This window comes from Coffea arabica, chromosome 6c (genome assembly GCF_036785885.1).
Source record: "Coffea arabica cultivar ET-39 chromosome 6c, Coffea Arabica ET-39 HiFi, whole genome shotgun sequence".
NCBI lineage: Eukaryota > Viridiplantae > Streptophyta > Magnoliopsida > Gentianales > Rubiaceae > Coffea > Coffea arabica.
Genome location: NC_092320.1, coordinates 61,008,408 through 61,019,760, shown reverse-complemented (window position 1 = coordinate 61,019,760; position 11,353 = coordinate 61,008,408). Strand labels below are relative to the sequence as shown.

The window sequence follows — 11,353 nt, the reverse complement described above, 5'->3', positions numbered from 1 at the left end:
AAAAACTCACCTAATTAGGGCCAACTAGATCTTTCAGCATAGGTCGCAGGCGATTCACTATAATCTTGGTAATTACCTTGTAGCATACATTACGCAAGGATATTGGTCTCAACTTTGCTACCGTATCAGGGTTTTGCACCTTAGGTATTAAGGCAATGTAAGTAGTGTTCATGCCTGGCGGGAGGTGTTTTTCTCTAAAGACTTGTTGAATGCATTTAACAAAGGAGCCACTCACCTGGTTCCAGCATCTTTGGTAGAAGCTCGCGGGTATCCCATCTGGGCCTGGTGACTTATCCCCCTTTATCTCGAACAACGCCCTTTTTATCTCCTCTGCATCCACTGATCTGGTCAGCCGTCCCCCTTCTCTAGTTGACAGTGTTGCAAAACAGTGAAACTGATTGACCATTCTAAGTTGGTCTCCATCACTATACAGCTCCTTGAAGAAATCGACCACGATACCTCTCACCGTGTCGGGATCCTCCTGCCACCTTCCTTGTTTATCCCTCAGACTGTGGATTGTGTTCTTTCGTCTTCGAATAGTAGTTGACAAGTGGAAAAATTTTGTGTTTCCATCCCCATATTTCAACCATTCCACCTTCGTCCTTTGGTGCCACATAATCTCTTCTTGCTCCAGGATAGTATTATACTCTGCAATTAACTTCTTTTCCAGTACTAGCAGGTGAGTAGATGGCTGTCGAGAAAGGCTCCTCTGGATACCATTAATTCTAGCCTGACATCTTTTCTTCCTTCTAAGAATATTACCAAAAACCTCCCTATTCCAGTTACCAATTTTTTCCGTAAAAATTTTCACATAAACCTAGAAGGTATATTTGATTTTCCAACACCAAGAATCTCCGACCAACACAATTTTAATTAAGGAGCCATTTGATTCAAATTTCACAATCATTATCACTGTCGGTATCGTGATCCATGATAATGGATTTTGATGAAAACTCTTTCATAGTGTGTGTTGTTAATGTGGCATGGATTTTATAATTTATAATTTTTCTTTTTCATTATTTCTTTTTTTCTTTTCTTTTCTTTTTTTTTTCATTTGTTGAAACTAGCACAAGCGGTGGTATTATAAGATGAGTATTTTTACCTTTAGAGAGAGTAAAATGGGTAATTAAGATGATTCCCTAGTGAGAAGTCGTTAATCAGGAAACCCATAGAAGAGGCCTATTATTCCCATTGATTTATTACCATTGGCCCCAAGCAAACATGATGAATGGGTATAATTGAATTTGAAACCCATAGTAGAGGTTAAAACCTATTTACCAAACACCCCCTAAAGGAATCATACTGATAAGCCCCCTTGTAAGCCATTTATATTTTTCTTTGTACATCCCACCAACCTACATTCACCCAAATCAAGTATTTAGTTAACAAGAATCACATAGTTGATTACAGGGAAAGGCCACACACTAGAATTCAAGAACCCAGATCAATGCAACACAAAGATATCGACCCCAAAAAAGAAAAAAAAATCTGATAATGCTGATCCAAATCATGGACTATGCAGAGAACAGAATAGTTTGCCAAGACACTAACCATGAAAAGATGGCAAGCACAGGTGCAAAGGGAGATTATATTGTTACGAGGACATTAGGAGAAATTTTTAAATTTTAGTCAGAGAAGAGGAGAGAGAAAATTTTGAGAAGCAAAATAACGTTTGAGGCCGTAGAGTTTATAAGATTTATTCTTTTTTACTTGAATTTTTTAATTTTTTTATATATATAAATTGGAGAACTCGAATCCAAAGCCTTTTACTTACATTTCCTTCCCTTCTAGAGTTTATAAGATTTTGAAGTAGATACCTGAATGTCAAGTATGGCTCGTAACAATCTATCTTCTGGGGCATAGGACGCTTAATCATTTCAAAACATCGGATGAAAAACATGATTAATCATTTCTTGCGAAATTTTGCAAGGTATACAAGATTCGTCCCAAGCACTGCAAAACACCAGATTTAAAAAAAAAATGAGGTTCATTTCCATTTTTCCCGTGTATTTGCCTGCAAAAAATATATATAGCGGTGAAATTCCACACAGCACACGCCAGATGGGCCTTAAAAATAGGCTAGATGAAAGCCTCCGATCCACCATACTTTTGGACTTACTTTGGATTAATATAGGCCACAACAGATTGGACAAATATCAGGTACAACCCCAATTTAGACACTAGGCTTGTTCCACATGAATCAGATTTTCTTTGTCTTTGTACTTTCGAAGCCTCTGAATGACCTCTCGTTGAGAGTAAACTTTACGAGTAAATCTTATATATACTGATAATGTATACATTATTATTATTTAATTCATAATATGTGTATAAAAATTGAATTTCAAATTCAAATTTCGTATGATTATCATTCATCCAATCCTGACAGTGTATATACGGTCAGTGTAGTAAAGATTAATCCAAACTTTATAGGTTTGCTTTGAAAAAGAAATAGAATAAAGAGAGACTTTATACATGGCAAACGAGAAATTCACGAAATTTGTAACTTTCAAATTCTCCCAAAAGAATAAAAAAAAGAGTAAATCTTATATATGCTGATAGTGTATACACGATTATGGTTGGATACATGATTTATGAGTAAAATTTGAATTTTAAATTTAAATTCATATGACTTATCATGCATCCAATAATAATAGTGTATACAATGTCAGTGTATAAAAGATTAATTTTAAAAAAAAAAATTTGTTTCTTTGAATGTAAACTCTTATGTACTTTATTAGTGTTTACCTTAATGTAATCTCTCCATTTATTTGCAGACATGTAAATTACACGTAGTAAATCAAATGTAAGAGATACAGAGAGAAATGATTAACAAGGTACAGAATACAATTTCTTGATTTGACTCCTCTTTGGCATCACCTTTTAGTTCAAGGTTTAGTGAACTCTGGAGGAATTTTATTTCTTGTTACACTGACAAGGGCTCTCACGAATCAAGAGGATAGTAAAACTGATATGTTTCATAATGAAAATAGCAGGCGGTAGATGCAACTCGACATCCTACAGTTTTCTCGTTGTTGCAGAATTTGAGTAAGTTGCCAGTGACTATGTTCAGGCACTCATTGCAAGAATGCTGGGATAAATCCCTGGTGCACTGGGCCAAGGCATAAATAGTAGCATTAGATGCGACACTGAAACTGCTTCCCTTGCCAACCGCTTCATTTGCAGGCACAATAGCCTCCGAACTGACCTTACTTATAAGAGCATCTAGCTGTTTCTTGAAAGCAGAGGGATGTTGCGGATGATCACCTAGGTAGTAGTTGGTAAAGCTAGATGGATCAACTGTTCCAAAGAATTTGCTGTCGTGAAACCTTAGAGTGCAGGTATCATTATACCACATCCAGACATCAGCCCGGTTTGCACAAAATGTGCGAATGGATAGTGTTGCATTACGAAGGCATCTCGCGCAATCTTTAATATTCACGTCTCTTCTGCATTGTCCCAAGCCGTAGACTTGGTCTGTACCTTTGCCATAAGTGGCAACACTGAAACGATTCTGAGAAGTGCTTGATGTTAGTTGTGCCACCAAGCTATCGATGTTGGCTGACATTTGAGGGGTTGCTATTGTTGAATTTTCACTGCAACTATAAACGCTAACAACCCCACTATCAATGAGAACATCTGCAAGTACTGCAGTGCAGCTGCTGAGGAATAGCAAGAGAACAAGGCGAAACAAAGCCATCATGTACTGATCTTAGTTATCGCAATTTGCAGTTGCATTTGCTTCCTAAATGCTATCCAATTTATAGGAGAAAATAATGTGCGCGTCTCTATTGCTAGATCTATTAGCTGGAACATGACACTGGTTGCAGATTTTTCGAGGTCAAAGTAAACTATTCAATCCTTTGGAAATCCTATCTAAACTAAAGGAAACAACTAGCATTATCCAGGAAAAGAGGGGGGCTGCCAGCAAAAGAGAGGTCCACAGCAAAAGAGAGGGGCTGCTGCGCGCTTCTGCCAGGTCCACAGGGTAGTGGAGGAGGGTAGTGGGGGGCTGCCGTGCTTCTGCCAGGTCCACACGCTTCTGGCCATCCCAAAGCAGCATAATAATAATCATACAAATCAAATACTAGGGACGATGGCAAACCAATATCAAATACTAGGGACGATAGCAAACCAAGTAGTAGAATTAACAAGACAAGCAAAAAAACCCCAAAGCCAAATCCTACACAACCATGGTTTTCGTTCAAGTGGCATGATGCTAGTTGCTAATCAAAGTAGTTATTCAATCTTCTGGAATTCCTATTCCAAAAAAAAAAAAAAAAAAGACTAGATTTATATCCCAAAAAAAAAAACAACCAGCAAGTCAAGAAAGTCTGCAACCAGTGTTATGCTGCAGCAAGTCCAAGGAGAAGGTTGTGTAATTTCATTCACGCTTCTGTTAGGTACAAAGATCATGGATTCGGGTCATTGAACAGGTTATTATATATTATCTGCTATAACTATATAATATAAATGTGTTTGTTTCCTTTCTCGTGATGCCTAACATGCCCCTCATTTACTATTAAATTAACAGACACAAAAGAGTCTTAATTAAAGACTTCGACCTCGAAGTCCTAATGTCTAACTACATTTGCCAACAGACATTAATTAAACAAATGAAAGCTCAAAAAGATAGAACTGGATTAGCCTTCACATGCAAACATGGTCATTTAAGAAAAAATTTCTACTCCTGAACAATTGCGAAACCCCTTCTAAACAATTAGATTGTGTAGCAAACTTGAGACTTCAAACTTTTCTTAAGCCAAAGAGAATGTATAAATGGTAAAAAAGGTTTAAACTATAATATTAAAACCTAGAGGGGCATTAGAGTCAATGTGTTAGCTTATTTATTTTTATTATTCTAGGACACTTGTTATTTCATTCTTTCACCCCCCCCCAATACAAAAATCATTAACAAACTAGAGTACAAATTTGTCTTTTTGAAGTAAAAGTAAAATCCATAATGGACTTTCAAGTGAAATTAAAAAAAAAAATTCAACAGTTTGAAACAATTTTTTGACCAAATATTAAAGGATTTGATAAAAGTATCAATATTTTGAATATTACATACAATATGGATACCTCTAATTACTTCTTCTGGTTTTTCCTTTTTCTTTTTGTGCCATAACAAACAAATCGTGGTAATACAATTAAAATAGTTTGATTTTGAATAAATATATGAACAGTTTTTGTTTGGGTTATTATCACTTTACCCCCATCAATTATATCACTACTATCAATTTACCCCCTAACGTTATCTTTTAGTCACTTCACCCCATAAATAATTCAACTCAACATGTTAAGAAATTTTGGATAAAAATACCCTTTTATTTGATAGCATTACTATATTGTTATTATTACTTTATTCCTTTAAATTATAGTAATATAATCGCTTTAATTCCTAACATTATTTTCAAGACATTTTACTTCATCGCTAATCTAATTAGTATGGTCAAAAAATTTTAAATACATTGACCCTTTTATATATATAATTAAAAATAAAATAGTTGGAATGATTATTCTTCTTTTTTTTCACTTTAAGAGATCAAAAAATATAAAAATAAATGAATTTTCTCAAATTTCTTTTTTCACACTTATTAATATTAGAAAAAGAAAAAGTGATAGGAAAGAAGGAGACAGAAAACTAGATTTTGCAAAGAAAATAGGGTAAATTCCCTTTTGACCCCCTAAACTATACCCTGTTTCCCACTTCAATCCCTAAACTTCTAAATGAGACACTTAAGTCCCCAAACTACTGAATCCGTCCCAATTAAGTATAACCGTTTACGGACTCGACAGAATCATCAAGGTTTTCCGAGCGTGCAAAACAAGCGCCGTTAGTGAGACTAGATACGCCATGAAAACTGAAATAGCCAGGATATAATTGTAATTTCGCCCGTTAGGTATAAGGGGAAAAGAAAATCGAGGGAAGCATCTTTGACCCCGTCGTCTTCACCGTGGAGTTGCACACAGAGAGAGAGGGACGGTGTGAACGAAGTTAGCAGATTTCTACTAATCTATACCCTTGACATTCTTGTGACCGTGAGTTAGAGGTGACTGGCATTGTAAAATGGGAAAGTCAAGATCGACATTGAAGAGGGCCGATGGAGAAATGAGGTCGCCAGTGAAGAACAAGAAGAGAAAGGCCACTCCCGGTAAGAGAAATGATATTAAAATGCCATTATTTGCTTGTTGGATAATAGCGTATATAGTAGTTGGGTTATTGTGCTGTGTTGTCGGTTAGGTTTTGTAGTGATATTGTATAATGTAAAAAGGGCCAGATTGACCTCTGTATGTTACCCTATTTTTTAAGGCAATGTTTATGCTGTTCAAACCGTAATGTTCCCTGTATTTCAGACATTGTGGTCCCCGATCCACTGTAAAAGGTGTAAAAAAATTAATTATTGAATTAAAATTTTTTTTCTTTGAACCAGGAAATGGTGATAGTGGAACTTGGCCTGAACCTTTCTCCTTAAAGATACACCATCAAAGGACCTTCACAAACTCTCCTAACAAACAGTATATAGGGGGACAGGTTGATTTTATAGATAGATGCAACCCAGAAATGTGGTCATTAGTAGCTCTAGACAAATGTGGAGTTCGTCTTGGGTATGATGCAGAAGATCGTTTTGGGTGGTATTATCTGCTACCAGGGATGACATTGGATACAAGCTTGGTCTTTTGTATGTGTGATAGGGATTGTGAGATGATGGTGAACACATTACCACCACATAGGGTGGCAGAAGTGTTTCTTGGAGTTTTGTCACAAGGTTGTCCACAGGCTGCAGCACCCTGTAGTACTGGGCCAGAAGTAGAACCAGAAACTGCAGACAAGCAAGCAAAAGGTCTTGATGTTGAACCAGAAAGTATTGAAGTAGCACCAGAAACTGTAGACAAGCACGCAAAAGGTGCTGATGTTGAACCAGAAAGTGAGGAATTTTATAGTGTTGCTGCTGAAGATGAAGCAGAATATGAAGCAAAGCGACTGAAACTAAAAATTTGATAGAAAAGAAAGCTGATAATAGAAGTGATGCTGCAAAGGAACAAAAAGATGTTAAAGGCTGTGATGAAGCTTCGAATGCACAAGTCAGAGAAGAAGATGACCAAAGTAAAAATTGTAATAAAAATGCACAAAACACAGCCAGCAATGAAGGTGGTGTAGGGGAAACAGAATGTGATGCTGCCAGACAAGAAGAGGAAGAAAATGGAGTCAATGTTGATGAGAAGATGGCTGATTCAGACTATGAGGATCAAGGGAGAGACAATGACATATTAGATGAAGCCATCAAAATTGGTCAAACATTTGGAGGAGACCTAGGTGCACATTCAGCTGGCCATTCGCATTGCAATAAACCTGGTCCTTCTCATTGCAGTGAGCAAAGAAAGAAGAAGGCAGGAAGGAAGAGAGACCCACCCATTGAAATTAACTGCTGTGATGACCCGGATATGATTAACATTGATGACATTGAATCAGAATATGACTCGGATGATTCATTTGAATTGAAGAGTCAAAGTGAATCCGATGAAGATGGGAATAGTAAGACAAGGAGGACTAAATTTCCAGTTTTTAATGAGCAAACAGACATGAAGAAATCAAAGTTTGAAGTTGGTCAGAAGTTCACATCAGTCATTATATTCAGGTTGGCTGTAAGAATCCAAGCAATTATGGATGGGAGAGATGTGTATTTCAAGAAAAATGATACACGGAGGGTGAGAGTGAAATGCAGAAGTTGTGACTGGCAGCTATTTGGGTCTAAAATGCAAGATGAAAATACCTTTCAGATAAAAACACTTAGTGATGAGCACACTTGTGGAAGAGTGTTCCACAATAAAAACATGACACCTAGGTTGGCTAGCAAACTATTTGTTGATGAGGTAAGGAAAACGCCATCTATGACAGTGCATGAGTTGATGACCAAAGTAACTGAGGAGTTAAATGTTGATTTCAGCCTTAAGCAAGGATATAGAACACTTAGAAAAGTTAGAGACACTATTCAGGGATCCCATGACAAACAGTACACCATGTTGGAATTATTTTGTGGTGAATTGAGGAGGGCAAATCCGGGATCTACTGTGTTTGTTGAGACTGATGTAGATGAAGATGGTGTTTCTAGATTTAGAAGGCTGTATATATGCTTAGAACCAATAAAGAGAGGTTTTTTAGCTGGTTGTAGAAAATGGATTGGGTTAGATGGTTGCTTCCTAAAAGGTCCATATGGTGGGCAGCTTTTGTCAGCAGTTGGAATGGACGGTGATAACAAAATGTTTCCCTTGGCAATGTCAGTTGTTGGGGTAGAGAATTATGATAACTGGAGTTGGTTTTTAGGATTGCTTGTACAATATTTAAAAATTGAAGACTCTAGTTGCTGGTGCATTATGACTGACAAACAGAAGGTAGTATTTATTAATACAAATTAATAAATTTGTTATCCATTAACTATTTATGTTATACTATTGATATTAATGTGGCATATGTGATTGTTGTGTTGTGTTGCACAGGGACTACTTCAGGCTGTTAGGGACAAACTTCCACAAGCTGAACATAGGTGTTGTGTCCAACACCTTTACACTAATTTCAAGCAAATGCATAGAGGTCTTGCTCTTAAAGATAGGCTATGGAGATGTGCAAGGGCTTCATATATGACTCAGTTCAAAGCAGAAATGGAGATGATGAAGCAAGAATCAAAGAATGCATATGCATGGTTGGATGAAAAGGACCCCACATCTTGGTCAAGGGCTCATTTCAAGACTGGATTGGATTGCGATATACTGGTTAATAATATGTGTGAATCTTTTAATTCAGTTATTTTAAAGGCACGATCACTGCCTATCATAGGCATGTTACAAACTATTTACTTATATTTGTTGAAAAGAATGGAGAAGAATAGAGAGACAATGTCCAAACATGAAGGTTAAGCTACTTGCTTACTGTTTTTTATCAGCACTTCTTTCTAGTTACCCCGTGTTCAATATCTAATTTGCCCTTTTATTTGTCAGGTCTCTTATGTCCAGCAATTTTTGACATGCTTGAGAAGCCAAGAAAGAGCAATGCATGTGCATCTGCTATTACGCTGGCACATTGAAGTATCAGATATGCTGTCCTTTTGGTGACCAGTTTGTCGTTGATTTGGGGAGCAAGACCTGCACTTGTAGAAAATGGCAACTGAGGGGAATCCCATGTGGCCTTGCAGTGGCTGCTATTTATAGGAGACGTGACAAGCCATAAAAAAATGTGGCACCCATCTACTGGAAGACTACATACATGAAGAGTTATGAACCTGTGTTGAATCCAATCAATGGACCTAATCTGTGGGCCCCAGTAGATTTACCACCAATGAAGCCTCCAAAATATGGAAAATCACCTAGAAGGCCAAAAAAGGCGAGAAAAAAGGGACCAGATGAAGATAGGAACAGGCAGTCATGTGTGAATCCATCTAAACCTCACAAAGTTAGCAAGGTTGGCACTAAGATGAGCTGTAGTCTGTGCAAGAAATATGGCCATAATAGGAGGAGCTGCCCTGAAAAAAATCAGCAAACTGCTCCAGTAGAAAAGGGAGGAGATGGGCATATGGATAATGAAACTAGTGGGACCAGCACACAACAAACAGATGCCATCAGAAATGAAACAGGGCATACTAGTACTGGTCCAACTGTGCCCAATGTCACTCACTTAAGTACACAAGAGAGCTGCACGGCTGCTCCTCAAAGTCAGACTCAACAGAAAATTGGTGGAGAACAACCAGTCAAGGGCACAAGAAAATGCTCATTTTGCAGGAAACCTGGCCATTCAAAAAAAGGTTGCAAGCTGAGGCAATGGACCTTTAGAAACTCACTGGACATGACTGGAGAACTTGGACTCAACAGAGCTGCAACTGATTCTCTGATCAACCCATATGAGACAGCTTCAAACAATACTGAATCTGGACATGTAAGTGCTTCGAAATTTCAGTTTTTATACTGTGTGAGATGTGAAAATGTTCACTCTCCTATTAACTACTTCTTATCTCGTGACATGTAGTTGAACTCCAATATTGGTGACAAATTTTATTCACACAGTCCAGAGATAACAATGAAACCACCAGACTCATACATTGATGATAGGCAGACAGAAGAGCTTGGTTCAACTAGCCGTGTCACCGGACGACTTCAACCAACCCCCTTCACTTGGAGGGGAAACATGTGTGTAAATCTGTCTACATTGCAGGCAGCAGCAGGTCACGTGAATCATTCAACTACCATTGCCAATGTGCAGCTCCATGAGAATGCAAATGAAGCTGCAAAGTTAGGAAATTTAAATTAGCCTCCAAAATAGTTGTGTTTTGTAAATGCCAATGTGCAGCTCTATGTTTAGCTGGGTTTTGTGAATTTCTGTTGCTTTGTAGGGAGATGATGTTTTGTAAATGGCAAATGATGTTGTTAATACCAAGAAATTCCAGCTGTTGTTTTGTAAATTTGTGAAACTTCTGCCTTTTGGTGTAAGACTAAACATGCCTTCTTCTTAAATGATCAAATTCAGTCTATTTTCAATTTTTATCTCGTGTGTCAAACAGTTGATGGTATTACAAATGTTTACAGGTGTATCATCCATTGACAAAAGTAGTTCAATAAGTTGGGACACTTTAGTCCCTCAACTACATAAAACGGATGATTTATAAACAATACTTCATTACATAGGGACACTTAGGTCCCTAAAGTTCAAACAAAAGAGCATGTCAGCCCCTACTGCTTCTTCAAGCCTAGCTACATTACACCAGAAACCGCAGCTTATACAGAGAGATAAAATTACATCTTTTCCATCCCAATTACATAGCACCATTTTCCCTCTACTACAGCGTTGCTTCTTTTCCCACATAGATGGACATTTTCTTGTCAAACTCCAATGATGACCTTTATGGCCCAGAGTTGAACAAAAGGATCCATACAACAGCAACAACCCAGTGAACAAACAAGTACATCTTCAGCCTTCTTAGTTTTGCTTCCTGCAGCTCTGAGTTCTCTTGCAACCTCTCAATCTCAGCCTCCAATTTATTTTTTGTTCTTATCAGTCCAGGGATTATATCATTCGACCTTTGACACATCTCAGGATCCACCCAATCCCAATACCTGCATCCCTTTGATTCCTGCATTAACAATACCATTGAGAGAGTAAATACAAGTTTACTTAGGTGCATTGCATACAAATCAAAACCATAGGGGAAGAAATGCAAACAGATATAATGGAAATGGAATCACCCTGTAATTTGGACATCGACAAAACCTTCTTCCTGGGTTTATATCAGTCCATGATGTCATCATCAATGCTTGTTTTCCACAGTTGCATGTGTCCCTAACCATCTCACCTTGGTCTTCTTTCTTA

At 37.5% G+C, this 11,353-nt stretch overlaps 1 protein-coding gene across 1 annotated transcript; it reads right to left on the bottom strand.

Annotated features, from left to right (window-relative positions):
• Positions 1-2,730: 2,730 nt before the first annotated feature.
• On the bottom strand, positions 2,731-3,873 carry LOC113693962 (cysteine-rich repeat secretory protein 55-like). The gene has a single exon (XM_027212770.2). It carries the CDS (start codon positions 3,698-3,700, stop codon positions 2,942-2,944), a length of 759 nt encoding a protein of 252 aa, XP_027068571.1. The 5' UTR covers positions 3,701-3,873; the 3' UTR covers positions 2,731-2,941.
• Positions 3,874-11,353: the final 7,480 nt, after the last annotated feature.

Coding starts and splice junctions, on each gene's coding strand:
- LOC113693962 (XM_027212770.2), bottom strand. CDS start 3,700: ATGATGGCTTTGTTTCGCCTTGTTCTCTTGCTATTCCTCAGCAGCTGC.